Source organism: Panthera leo, chromosome F2 (genome assembly GCF_018350215.1).
Source record: "Panthera leo isolate Ple1 chromosome F2, P.leo_Ple1_pat1.1, whole genome shotgun sequence".
NCBI classification, from domain to species: Eukaryota; Metazoa; Chordata; class Mammalia; order Carnivora; family Felidae; genus Panthera; species Panthera leo.
Window position 1 is genome coordinate 33,921,810 of NC_056695.1, and position 14,270 is coordinate 33,936,079.

The 14,270-nt window shown below is 38.8% G+C and overlaps 1 protein-coding gene across 2 annotated transcripts in view; it reads left to right on the plus strand.

Annotated features, from left to right (window-relative positions):
• Positions 1 to 13,616, plus strand: part of ATP6V0D2 (ATPase H+ transporting V0 subunit d2) — a 47,705-nt gene extending 34,089 nt beyond the window's left edge. The window contains exons 6-9 of one of the 2 annotated variants that reach the window (XM_042923672.1): positions 5,460 to 5,636; positions 6,796 to 6,873; positions 8,573 to 8,771; positions 13,239 to 13,616. In XM_042923672.1, the coding sequence (XP_042779606.1) occupies positions 5,460 to 5,636; positions 6,796 to 6,873; positions 8,573 to 8,734 (417 nt within the window). In that variant the 3' untranslated portion in view covers positions 8,735 to 8,771; positions 13,239 to 13,616. Of the gene's footprint in view, positions 1 to 5,459; positions 5,637 to 6,795; positions 6,874 to 8,572; positions 9,448 to 13,238 lie in introns of those variants that run through there. The other variant, XM_042923671.1, reaches the window with a different exon arrangement.
• The last annotated feature ends 654 nt before the right edge of the window (positions 13,617 to 14,270 follow it).

Here is a 14,270-nt window from a genome sequence, read left to right on the forward strand (position 1 = left end):
CTGGGAACATGCTGGGCATATTTTGTACTGTGTTTCATATAGATCTCTTTTTCTGGCTTCACAAGAATAACAAAATGGTGGAGGAAGGAGGCCGGTACCATTCTAGACTTAGAAAAGCCCTTTGCTTTGTCCTGTGAAACTAAGTTTTGTCTAAAGAATATCCTTAATCATTAGATTATCTGTCACAGTGACTTCATTGGTAGGTAGATTAAATAGTTCAATAACCTGATTTCAAGAAAAGCCTGGTAATGGGGCACCTGGGTGGCTCAGTTGGTTGGGCGTCCAACTTTGGGTCAGGTCATGATCTTGCAGTTCATCAGTTTGAACCATGCATTGGGCTCTGTGCTGACAGCTCAGAGCCTGGAGCCTGCTTTGAATTCTGTGTCTTCCTCTTTTTCTGCTCCTCCCTCACTCCTGCTCTCTGTCTCTCTCTCTTTCTCAAAAATAAGCATTAAAGTTTTTTTAAAAAACATTAAAAGAAAGAAAGAAGAAAGAAGAAAGAAAGAAAGAAAGAAAGAAAGAAAGAAAGAAAGAAAGAAAGAAAGAAAGAAAGAAAAGCCTGGTAAGAACTGCCCTATAGCAAAAAAAGGAAAAAAACAAAAAACTTGAATAACTTCACCTGCTGTATTTTAACCTAATGTTCTGAAACTGCATATGATAAAATTAGTTCCCCTCAAAACATTTAATCTTTAAAATTTTACAGTTGAAGATACTTTGCTATCCCCTGTTGAAACTCTTCAAGCAAAAGCAGTCCTTGAAGTAAAAATTTATCACTGGAGAGCTCCAAAAATTCTTTTTTGCCTTTATCTATATTACACAGGAAGTGGGCACTGATAAATAAATAACATTTTTTTATGGCATACTAAATGTCAGAAAGTGAGCTAGTCTCTTTCAGACATTCTGAACATAAGTAATCTGCTGGCCCTAAGAAGCACTCCCCTTCCTTGTCATAAATTTTTAACTACTAGCCACACTATAAGAAGCCACATTATCCATGGCTCAAAAGTGTAATTTCAACATGGCATAATTCCTGTGGTTTAGAAATGGCTTGTGTGCTTTATACCCACAAACTATGTGCAATAAGAGCTATGGCAAAACTCAGAACATTTCAAGAGGTATACAATGACATTATCAATAGTTAACGTGTATTATGTGCCAGATGCTATCCTAAGTGCTTAATGTACATGAATTCACTTGGACTTCAAAACAGCACAACAACAACAAGATGGGAGTTTAGCATCTATTTTTCAGAAGGGGAAACTGAGGCACAAAGAAGCTAGTAACTCGCCTGATGACACACACCTAAGAAGTGGTAATGTCAGAATTTGAACTCAGGCAGCCTCTCTCTGGTTCCTCTATGTTCATCCACTATTTTACTTATACATTAAAGTTAGCATTCACAATTCTTGTATAAAAGTAAGTACTAATTCATAAGCAAGATCATACTGCATGTGGTATAAAAATCAAAAATAGATAAGAATTATGTCTCTGTAATCCTCAGTAATGCAGAAAGGACAGCATAGTAGAAGAATCCTTGTCACTGGAAGGGTTTGATCAAAATACTGTATAATACCCAGTGTTCTTTCTCATTATCCCTTCCTATACCCATGATACTACCATATTAGATTAGGTTCTTTTTTAAGCTGCGTTAAAAATAAAAGTCCGCTTGAGCCACCTGGGTGGTTTAGTGGGTTAAGTGTCTGACTTTGACTCAGGTTGTGATCTTGCAGTTCGTGAGTTCAAGCCCCACGTTGGGCTCTGTGCTGACAGCTCAGAGCCTAGAGTCTGCTTCAGATTCTGTGTCTCCCTCTCTCTCTGCCTTCCCCCTGCTCACACTTTGTCTCTCTCTCTGTCTCTCAAAAATAAATAAACGTTAAAGAATTTTTTTTAATTAAAAATAAAAAAATAAAAGTCCACTCAACTACCTTTATACATTACACTGAAGTATTAGTTACACAGAGCATGCAATTATAATGTGTCTAATGATATGATCGGAAGAGATTTTTCAGATTTATATAAATATATCAGATCATGTAATTACCTCTCATTTTATTTGTGCAACATTAGAGCACCTCAGTTATCACATTCTTCCATCTATGTTCTTATTTAATCTGGGTTGACAGGAGACTGAAAAAGACTTAATATGGTGAAAGAGAGCATTAACCTGGACTTGCATGCAAACATTTGACCTAATTACAAGCTTGTGAGTTCCTGTGGGGAAAAAAAAAAAAAAAAAGAAATTGACTTATGGTCAAGGGAAATACACTGCAATGTACTGTTTGCCTTTATGCCTTTTATTATTTGTCTTTGCTCTCCTGACAATCTATATGTTTAATGAAACAGTGAAAAACAAGCACAGATGAATAAGTTTGTTTCATCTTCCCTGGTTAGTACACATGCTAATGGGGCCGGGCTTGATTCCAGTTCACTCTTCCATTGTTGTTGACTCTTCCACCCACTGCCCCCACAAGGTATTCCTTTCCTCGAATGATGAACCGGCAAAAATGTGTGATCAGCCCAACTCCATCATGTGCAAGTGATAATGACTTTGAATAAGTCAACAGTACACTTAGTTTTTGCAACAACAACAAAAAATAAGTTATGGTTTTAAAATGAATGAGCATAAGGAACGGTGAAAGGACATAGGACATCTGGCATCCTCTATGCCACACAGGATGCCAGCCCTCTAAAAATGACAGAGAGGGCTTAAGTGAAATCTAATACCACCCCATTTACTCTTCCATAATCAGATGCTGTGTCAAACTGTCTGCTTAGGGATGGTCAAACACAGGATAGCCCTTTTACAATTCCAAGATTATAGTCCTTTTCACTAAGAAAACACACCCTCACACACAAAGAACCTCTAGATTAGAAAAGGGTGCTGAGGTAAATATACAGACGGTTATAATAAAAGGGAAACTGAAGTATAATAAGGAGTCAAAGGAAATCATACCCAATTGGAAAGGAAATAGAAGGACTTCTTGTAAAATAAAAATAAAAAAAAAAAAGCCATTTAATGGGACCCTTCAATGTAGGTAAGATTTCAACATGGAGAGTTCTGGAATGAAGTACACACATTGTAGGCAGAGGGAAGAAGTATTTACAAGAACAAGAAGTTGGAATGTGTGTGGTGTTTCAGATAACCAATTGTATCAACCAAAGTCCTCTCCTGGCATGGCACGCGAAGCCTTTCCTGTTCTCTTCCTAGCTACCTGTCCAGCCTTCTTCTTCGCGAAGCCTTTCCTGTTCTCTTCCTAGCTACCTGTCCAGCCTTCTTCTTCTTCTTCAACTGCTTTCCCAGTGCCTGAGCCATGACCATTCCTCCACAATGTCATGCTTTAACTTCACGCGGCGTCCTCCTCCAGAATGGCCTCTGCTGCGGGGCCATCTGCAGTTCTGCTGCCCCACCCTACTTCTCTCTGGAAAATCCCAACATCTTACACAGCAATGCATGTCAATTATTTCTCAATAAAAGTGGGGGGAAACAGGAATAAAAACCAACATCTTAGAACTAGGAAGCACCTTGAGGGGCATGTGGGACAATTGGCTCTATTGTTGCTCCTCCTGCTCTAATTTTTATTTCAAGGTTTCTTATTGCCATGAAATCTCCCTCTTACATTTCTTCTCCTGTCCCTGGAAGGTCTAAACTTACTGCTAGGACTGGTGACATTCAGTGGCCAGAGGCAGCTGCCTTTGCTTCCAAATGAGGCCACTCCCTGCTTCTGGGTCACCCACGCTTTCCATGAGATCAATCAGAAGGATCAGAAGGAACTAAAGCTCACCCTCTTGATAGGAAACACCTGTTCTAACAGAAGAGTTCCAGCAAAATCTGTTGCAAGTCTAGATTCGTTAGTCAAAAGTACACTGATCAAAGGCTATTGCAGAGCAATTTATTTCAGCTATTGTGTTCGTTCAAATAACCTTGGGATACTGTTAAAATGTAAGCCCTGGATCAGGAGGGCTGGACTATGGCCTGAGACTCTGCATTTCTAACTTTAGCTTCCAAGTGACATCAAAGCTACTGAACCATGAAACACACCTTGAGTAGCAACATTGTAGAGAATATTATAGAAATTTGAAAATAAGAGACTCACAGACCATCCTGTTGGATTCAATGATTCAATGAAGATTCATTGAAGATTCAATGATCTTCTTATGCACTTCCAGGCACTGGATATTAAAAATAAAAAATAAAAAGAGTGACATGATTTCCCTCAAAGATTTTACAGTGGAGTAGGAGAGAAAGAATTTCCAGATTTTAAAAGAATGCAAGTGCAGGGTGTTTCAGGAATGTAGAGTTTTGTAGCTCAAGGACACTATGATAAACTCCCATGATAAGCAGAGAGGATCCCAGAAAGGACAGACTGAGGTGGAATGGTCAGAAGAGGTAGGAGAAGAACCAAGAGATAGAAGAAACATGGAGACCAAAGGAATAGTAAGAAATTTCAAGAAAAACAGAGTGGTTACAGGAAATAGGCCTGACATGGAGCTGTTTGCTCCGTTGCCTAGTGGTGCTGAGCACAAAGGCAGGCCATGAGCATACGTGACCCCCCTGAAAGGTCATGAGGTCAAACCCTATCATCTTACAAGTGAGGAAACTGAGGCCAGAGAGAAAGGTAACTTGTCCTGGGCCATGTAATTCTTAGCTACTGAGTTAGATTTATTGATGTCCAACCTAGGACTTTAAAGAAGAAAACCAAAACTATTAAAGAGCAAACAAATGGTGGGGTGCCTGGGTGGCTCATCGGTTAAGCATCTGACTCTTGATTTCGGCTCAGGTCATGATCTCACTGTGTATGAGATCGAGCCCCTATCTGGCTCTGCGCTGACAGCACAGAGCCTGCTTGGGATTCTCTCTCCCTCCTTCTCTCTCTGCCCCTCCCCCACTCACATTCTCCCTCTCTCTCTCTCTCTCTTTCTCTCTCTTTCAAAATAAATAAAACATTTTTAAAAAGTATAAACAGATGGCATATAGCATAAAGTTTCATTATGTAAAAAATCCTACTGACATCAATAACCAGAAAGAGATGTTAATATTTATTTCATGTACTTTTTGCTCCAAACACCCCCCAGGCACTTCCACTTACATTATCTTGTCCTATTCTTGAACAGACCCCAACAAGTAGGTTTATTCCCATTTTCATGGAAGAGATATTTTAGACTCTAGTGGCCTATGTGACAGAGACACATGAGTAACTAATTGCAGAGTTCCTGGGAACTAAAGTTTAGTGGGGTTTCAAGAGTCCTAACCTATTATCACTAGGTGATCCTTTTCTGGGAAGCAAAATTACTCCATTGAGACTAAGGGAATATTAATAACACATATTTGTATTAAAATTAGACATAAATCCAGAACAGAGAGCAAATCACTCTGGACATAAATTTGTCTACTTAGGGTTCTGTTTACAGCAGTTAGTACATGGTTAGATTTTGCTGATACTATGTCTTTGCAAATTCAGTTTGAGGCTGACAGACGTGCTTTTATCATCACTCTTAACTCCTTTGGCACTGAACTGAGCAAAGACGACCGGGAGACCCTCTACCCGACCTGTGGCAAGCTGTACCCTGAGGGGCTGCGCCTGTTGGCTCAAGCAGAAGACTTCGATCAGATGAGGAGAGTAGCAGACCATTATGGAGTACGTGACCACACTGGGGACCCTGAAAGCCTCATGCTATTTCATCACGTGTACTTTAGAAGTTCACACATCAAAATTACACATCTTATCTAAAGCAGTTATAATGTTTGTAAGGTAGAAAGCAATGTCATTCTGTAACTGTGTCTCCCAAAGAAATACTTGAAGTTTCTAACCCATACTACTTGTTGTTTTTTTTTTTGTTTGTTTTTTGAGGTTCCTGCCAAGCAAGTACTTGTTTAAATCTCCAAGGAGCAGTCATTTGAGCACTTCATTTGAAGTGCTTGATAAAGCAAGTTCCCCAAGGGACTGGTGCAGTGTTCTGGATATGTGAGCTCATGTCAAAGTTATATAAAATAGCCTGACCCAGTAGTCCTTTCAAGTGCCCGTTGGGGAAACAGGCTCAGGTACAGAATGTCTACCGGAAATACAAGGGAGAATATGGACATATTGGTTTATACCTTTTCAGTGGCCAGAAATAGGCACTGGAATGAAGGCTGCTATGTCCTGCCCTTAATCCACATCCAGGTTCTATACCTCATCCCCAGATTCCATTCTTTCTAATTTACAGAAACATGATTTCCTCCAGGTAACTTTTCCAGAACTGGAATAACACTCTTATCTTTTCCTATGGGTTTCTGAAGACTTCCAGAAAAGAGAAGCCAGTAAACTGCATAAAACTTTGTAGTATCTCATGTCATTGCAAGAAGGTTTTGAGCATAATATTAAATTTTGAACGTTTCCCCAATCTCCACCCCTTCCACACCTGAAATTCCATGTGAAGTTTATCAACTGCCATGCCAAAGAACCCATGAACCTGTGATGGTTAAACCTCAAGCATTCATTTAGCCTCTATAATGTGCCCAACTAGCCCTAAGAACTGAATGTAGAAAATAGCTCATCCAATGTACATTGAGAGTACAATTGCATTTGCTGCTTCTTCTAAAGACCTGAATAAGCCAATGGCTAGAATTCCATCCATACTTTTTTATCTGGATTTTTGGGGTATTTTTTCAGGAGGCCAAAATCCTACAAAAAACCATTCAGCCCTTCTGGATAGATTTTTTAGAACAGACAGATACGTCATTTTCTATATAGCCAGGAAAATACCCTCATATATAAGAAATGAGAATTCGTTTAAAATAATCTTTTTGTTTTTTAGGTATATAAGCCTTTGTTTGAGGCTGTGGGTGATGGCAGTGGAGGAAAGACGTTGGAGGATGTGTTTTATGAGCGTGAGGTATGATATAAATGGAAATGCTATTAGTTTATGTTCTCTTTTTCTCTTGCTCTGGGATTTAGATGTTTTCTTACTTCGGATTTTCTTTTTGTGTGTGGCGGGTCTTTTTACAGTTGATCAGTTCACTTGATTAAACACACTCACAGTTTGATGGCCAAATGGGTATTAGCATCCCTGGAAGGCCAATGGTTTTCATATGATGGCTTCCTGTGCAATTGTCCTACCCAGAAACACATAGTGTGCATAGTGATGCTCTGCAAGGAAAGCAGCAATTCCATAATTCACCAGAGAATCAGAGCTAGGACATTCCCATGATCATATATTGACTATCCTCATGCTGTACACTCTGTTAAGTGCATCTTACTCTCTGATCCATTCCTTCTTCAAGAAGGATTTGTCTACGGTTATAATATAGCTTATGAACACAATTGCAACACTTACTAATTATTTGTATAGAAATCCATCCAGAGAGTCTAGATGATTCTCTTTCTTAAAAAGCAGAACACTTAATCCATTCATAGTGAATTCCTGGGCTACTAAACCATTCAACAAAAAGGTCTTTTTTTGAGGGGGATAGTAAGGTCTCCCAAATTTAGAGAGTTTTTCTGGTATATTCTATTCATTTCTCTGAAACCACTGGCTCTTCCCTTTTAATTGATTGACAGAGAACCCTAAAATCTATCCAAATTTTAGGGTAAGGCTGGCTCCACAAAGCAGTACGGGACCCTTCCTGTAAGTCCTACTGTACACATTTTCCAACAGCTCTCTAGTGCCTGTCACAGAAAAAAGTAAAAACAATGCAAGTTATCCCATATCTTAGGGATATTTTTAAAATTCCACACTATTGCACAAGTGCTTCAAAGAAAGCTGTTAAGAAAGCTGCCCTTGGCAGGAAAAATAAGTGTCTGTTCCTGCAAGCAAGGACATCCACTTCCTGAATACTTGGCTTGAGGTTTTCAGAGCTGCACGAGGGACTCAGTACCTCTCATCCTTTTTTTCAAAATGGAAAAGAATAAAAGAATTATTCCATTTCAGACTTCACCCCAGTTAAACAAATTTTCTTTGAAAATTTTCTTTTACTGATCTACCTTCTGCAGAAACAAAACAAAACAAAACAATTCAACCATATGTCTTGTTGCTGCAGAGCATCTTAAGAAAGCTCATAATGTCACTCATTCCAAATCCCAGGGGCCTGTGACATTGCCATGGAGGACAGTTAGATAGCCTACAAACCTTTTTAAAATGTTCAAAGTTGTGGCCAAGGAAAAGCAGTTTACCTAAGTGAAACAAGCCTCTGGCCAAAAGCCAACTATATTACTGCAAAGTTCCACACAAACACCAAGATTTTCGTTATCTTTGTGGTAGCAGTGCTGCTCAGATTTGGAGTTTGTCTTGCGATTCTAGAAACCTACTTTGTATTTATTTATATTTATTTATTTATTTATTTATTTATTTATTTATTTAAACTTGCCTTTTTAAAACTACTATTGTCTACCTTTATCTATAGAATGACATTAATGCTCCCTTTAGAACCTCATGGGTTGTTACTGTTTTCTTCTATTTGACCCATTTTGGACATTGCCTATTTAAATACAAATAAGCACCGCACAAACACAAGTTAGTCTGTAGCTTAATGTTACTTCATAAATGTAGTATGCTCCCAAGAAGTGATGGTCCATATTTTTTTTTCTTTCCTCAGGTACAAATGAATGTGCTGGCATTCAACAGGCAATTCCACTATGGTGTGTTTTACGCATACACAAAGCTGAAGGAACAAGAAATGAGAAATATCGTGTGGATAGCAGAATGCATTTCACAGAGACATCGAACTAAAATTAACAGTTACATTCCAATTTTATAACCCAGTGAGGGACCTCACATGCGGAAAATCTTACATAGTAAGAAGAGGTTCTGAGGGGAAAAAAAAGAATTGTGTTATATTATCTGGGTTATATAAAAATAATCCACACCATTGCGGACCCACTAGAAACATAGTAAATCAGCCCTGAAATAATATTTCTTTTTTTTTCCAGTGGCCTTAAATTTTGTTTCCCCATTTATGTCTCACTTTTTACCAGATCTTAGACATTAATCCTAATTAACCTATAGTACGTTTCCTATTCTTGTTTGGTTGTATTAACAATCAGATCTAACTAAAGTGTTTTACTCTTGCTTTCCTATGATTCTCCACAGGCCCAAGTACTGTCTGCTTTTCTTTTTCCTCCCCTATGTCCACAAAAATCCAGGGCTATATGAGGCCAACATGGATCACATGTCATGAAAATATTGTATTTTTTTTCCTAATACACTTTTACTGGTTGTCTTGGGAAAGCTACACAATTCTGAATCATATTCCTTAGATGCAAGTAGTATTAAATTTGTTATTAAGGCTCCTGTTTAAACTTTCCTCACAATTCCCTTTAAATCTCTTGCAGTTCCTTCATGCTTTGCCTGAGAAGAAAGTAACCCTGCTAATTGTATTTCATTCATTCAGAAGAATAAATCTCACATTCAGTTTACAAGATATGGACTTTTTATAGAATTTCTTTAGAATTTCTACCCAGGAAAGGAAAAATCAACAAACACTGGTCAAGTTCTTTCTTTAAAAATAACAGATTCCTAAGTAAAAGATCTGTATTTACTATATTTTAAAATATAAACATATAGGGACGCCTGGGTGGCTCAGTCAGTTAAGTGTCCAACTTCGGCTCAGGTCATGATCTTGCAGGTTGTGGGTTTAAGCCCCAGATCAGGCCCTATGCTAACATCTCAGAGCCTGGAGTCTGCTTCAGATTCTGTGTCTCCCTCTCTCTCTGCCCCTCCCCCACTTGCGCACGTGCTCTCTCTCTCTCAAAAATAAATAAACATTAAAAAATGTGTCTATATATATATATATATATATATATATATATATGAAACTCTTTGAGTGTATGTACAGAGAATCTACATATACTTGTATCTAAAATTAAGCACCTGGACCAAGGAGTAAATCTATTTTTCTGCCAAATCCAACTTTTTCATAGAATATTTTGGTAATTTTATTAATAGAAATTTTTAAGCATAAGGAAAAGCAGTGGCTCAGATTCCTGAAAGGAAAGTCAAATACCTAGATTTCCCAGTGCAAAAAGCCTAGCTCATACCCATGTCATGGTGGCTAAAGGCCAGTGCCTTGTAAAGGGCTCCACTGCAGACTTGTCAATTGGCCCCAAAGAGCCTGGTTCCCACATGTGGCCTCTGGTCTGGGAAGCATCCTCCCTGACTTGCTCCTGGCCATGCATGAGTTTCCTGGACCAGGAAACGCCTATATTTTACATTTTAATCTATGGTATCTGCAGTGGGAAGGTCTAAGGCTTCAAGCTGAGAGCAAAGATGATAATAGGAAAGAGGCAGCTTAGAGAAAGTTACTGTGAGAGGATTCTCAGACCAACCCTTGCCCACTCACCTCTGCATGGTATGTATGGGGGGCCCTAATGGGCCATAATGCAACAGGCTGAAGTTATCCAAAGGGCCGCAAGTCCCTTTCCTTCTACACAACTGAATGGCTCCAATTCCCCAAGCCCCTTCCCCAGTCAAGTGTAACCAATGTGTGACTATATGAGCAAGGAACTTCCCTACAACCCTGTGAGGCAAATAGAACATGCCCCCATTAGGAAGATACACACGCTGCAATGAAGAACTTGCCTTGAAACAAAGCAAAACAAAACCAAAACTGTGAAGAACTTGCCTTGGATTTTAATAGCTTTCAGGTGTCTGAGCTGGGATCTGACTTCTCTGTCATGCCCTAGGAAACTGGTCTACAGTGGAGATCATGGACCTTTGAAAAGCATTTTATCTTATGTAAAATGAGGCCAAAAGTCAATTATATATGCAGTGTAGAAAACAATGAGGCTAAAAGCCTTTTTCTAAGCAATTGAAACTGAGACTCCTTACCATCCCTTTCCCACATTCTTCCCAGCAGTATTTCATCAATTGCTCCGATTTCCACCTCTATAGTCTGCTGCATGGCTGGTCTTGGAACACTGTATTCTAATGAATTCTATACCCAGAACTGCATGCAGTCTACAGCAGTCCTGCCTATACCCTAGTGTAGACTTCTGTCCATTCCTTACCCTTTTGTGTCACCCCTCCCTCTAGCCTTGCTCCCGTTTCCTTTTGTATCAGTTCACATGCCCTTCTTTATCAGTCTACCCGTGGACAGGAACTAAGTCTCTAATGAGGTTTTGCAGTTGGGAGAATTTGCGGTGCTCTATGGGATTCAAAATAGCAGTTGCAATTCTCAGGATATTTAGAGAACATCTAAGAAGAAATGCAGTCATTTTATCTGTTCCAGATGCCTTAAGAAAGAGCATGGACTGAGGGCAAATGGAAATGACCATCCTGGATCTCCTAGATCTGGAAGAGTTTGGCCCAAGGCTAAGTAACTATTGCTGGACAATGAAGGAATTCACATAACCATTCTGACGTGTCCACCTCCACCTCCATCTCAACCCCCAGCATGGCAGCAATGTAGTAAGACATTGAGAAGGTGAAATAAAAGAAAACTAGAGTGAAGGAAGACTTGATGATGATCAGATCTGAGGATTTCATTAGTAGTAACTCTTATGTTTACCACTATTTTAAAAATGCTGTTAATAATGTCAGATCTCACAGATGGGATGTAGGTATGGGAAGGATACAATTACAGTTACTGTTGTGTCTTAGTTTCAGGAGCAGATAAAAGTCTCCTTATTGTTTGACTCATTTCAGCTCCTTTGAGTCATTTTCTCTTCATGTCAGCAAATGGAAGCATTAATACATGTATGTATAGAATAGTATTGCGAGGAATATATGTGACATTATCAGAGGATGTCATTCTTGGTGATTTCATCTGACTTGCCACAAATAGCTGATGCCAGGATTCGTGGTGTCATTTTGCTATGTTGTCATAAAATGTATAAGCTTTATACATATGAAAATAGGATCTAGGAGCTATAATAAGTTCCAAACCACCTGCCGTAAGCAACCTCCCATGTTCTTCTCATTTACATCTTCATTAGTCTATCCAGCCCCCCATTGATCACTTTTCTACCCCTTTCCCCTTCTCCTCAGTTACCCCATGCTGTAGGTTTTGGCTTCCACTGACTGAAGACTTGATCACTGAGTCCAACTCAGCAGAGCCATCCTCAACATGGACACCTGGCTGTTTAGGCACAGGAAGGCAAGTTGGGATTATCTTTGGAAAGAAGAGAGAATAAGAAGATGCATGTAGAGACTAGTGTAAATCAATATATTAGAAAGGAATTGTCCCCAAATAATTATGACTCTGACCCGATCCACAAATGCCATTTAAAAGTTAAGATCATTGGAGCACCTGGGTGGTTCAGTCGGTTAAGCATCCTACTTTAGCTCAGGTTATGATCTCAGCAGTTCGTGAGTTCGAGCCCTGGGTCAGGCTCTGGAGCCTGTTTCAAATTCTGTGTCTTCCTCTCTCTGCCCCTTCCCCACTCACACTGTCTGTCTGGCTGGCTGGCTGTCTCTCTTTCTCTCTCAAAAATAAATAAACATTAAAAAAAAATTTTTTTTAAGTTAGGATCATTGACAAACTATAAAAGTATATCAGTAGCTCTATGACAATGGTGACTTCTGGAACCCCTGAGACTATTTTTATTTGCTAGATGGTGTGGATCTCTTATTGACAAAGTTGGAAATAAACTTAAAAATGTAAATGAGAAAGTATGAGGTCTCAATTGCAGTTAGCAAGGAATAAGCATCCAATCACTAGAGAGGATTGCAGTGGTTTAGCATGTGTCTGCTCATTCTTTGACATGCCCCTCACCAAGAGATGGAGACTTTGTCCTTTTTCCTAGAATTTGAGCTGGCTTTAGTGACTTGCTCATAACCAGCAAAATCCAGACAAAGTGGTGCTGTATGACTTCTTAGACAATGCAGTTTCCTTTACCTGCTAGTTTGCAGTCCTGAGCTACAGGTAGATAGTCCAGCTCTTTTGAGGTTCCCATACTGTGAGGAAGCCAAATCAAGTGTGGACACTCAAGTCACATGGAGAAGCCAAATATAAGTAAATATGGCAGCCCCAGTGGAGCTCCAACAATAGCATCAACTGCCAGCCATGTGAAGAGAGTCATGTTGGAAGTGTGTCCCAGTAAAATCATCAGACACGAAATTAAAGGCCAAGCCTAACACCAGACCACAACTATATGAGAGGCCCCAGCTGAAAACCTCCTAGACAAGTCCTTCCTAAATTTCTGACTTGAATCCTTGAGCACAATAAAATGGTTGTTTTAAATCACTAAATTTAGAGTACTTTTGTGCAATACTACCAAGTAGGACAATGGTGCTTAGTGACCATCATTGGATGTCTCCAACAGGTTTTTCTGGCTACTCTGAAGTCCTTTCTAAGTCCTATATAAGCCTCTCCCTCTCCAGTCATCTCTGCAGCTGGTCCAGACAAACATTGTTTCTGGACATGTCACCTACAAGTGAGTCTTGGACCTGGAAGGACTACCACTATACCATTTGAAGACAGAAATGCCATTCCCAGAGCCAGATATGAATAAGCAACTCCAGTTGACAATGTACCCGTCTTGTTTTCCAAGAAGACTTGGCAGCACCAGATTCACTGATATTCAATCTAGCTCTCCGGAGGTAAAAGCCATTATCACCTTGGTCATTTTTTGAACAAACAGCAATTCTAGAATTTAAATAATTTATACATTTTCATATCTTATTTTTGTTGGTTTTTAAAATGAACTATTCTCTTATTCGTGCTGAGATATACATTTTTTTGTATAAGATGCTTGCAGCTTTTCATTTTTGGTTTGTTTCAATGCGGGATTTCTTTTTAATTTTCTGGTTTTACTTAAATATAAGAGTGGAATACTAATATATTTCCGTTTATTTCTGCAACATCAGGAATTTTTAAAAATTAAAGATTTTGTTTTTTCAGCTTTTGTTGAAGTATAATTGACAAATAAAATTGTAAGATATTTAAAGTGTACAATGTGGTGATTCCATATATATGTACATTGTGAAAGAAGTCCCCCATTGAGTTAATTATGCATCCATCACTTCACATAGTTATCTTTTTTTCCCCCATGAGAACATTTAAGTTCTGCTGTCTTAGCAAATTTCAGTTATACAATACAATGTTATCAACAATAGTCACCATGTTATACATTAGATCCTCAAACCTTATTCATTTTAGAACTGAATGTTTGTCTCCTTTTACTAACCTCTCTATATCTTCCCATATTCCAGCCTCTAGCAACTACTTTTCTACTCATTATTTCTAGGGGTTAATTTTTTTCTTTTTTTTAGATTCCACGTGTATGTGAAAATTAAAAGGAAACATATGGCTAAGATTTTAATAATCTTCACGATTAGATTTTTTAATTCAATAA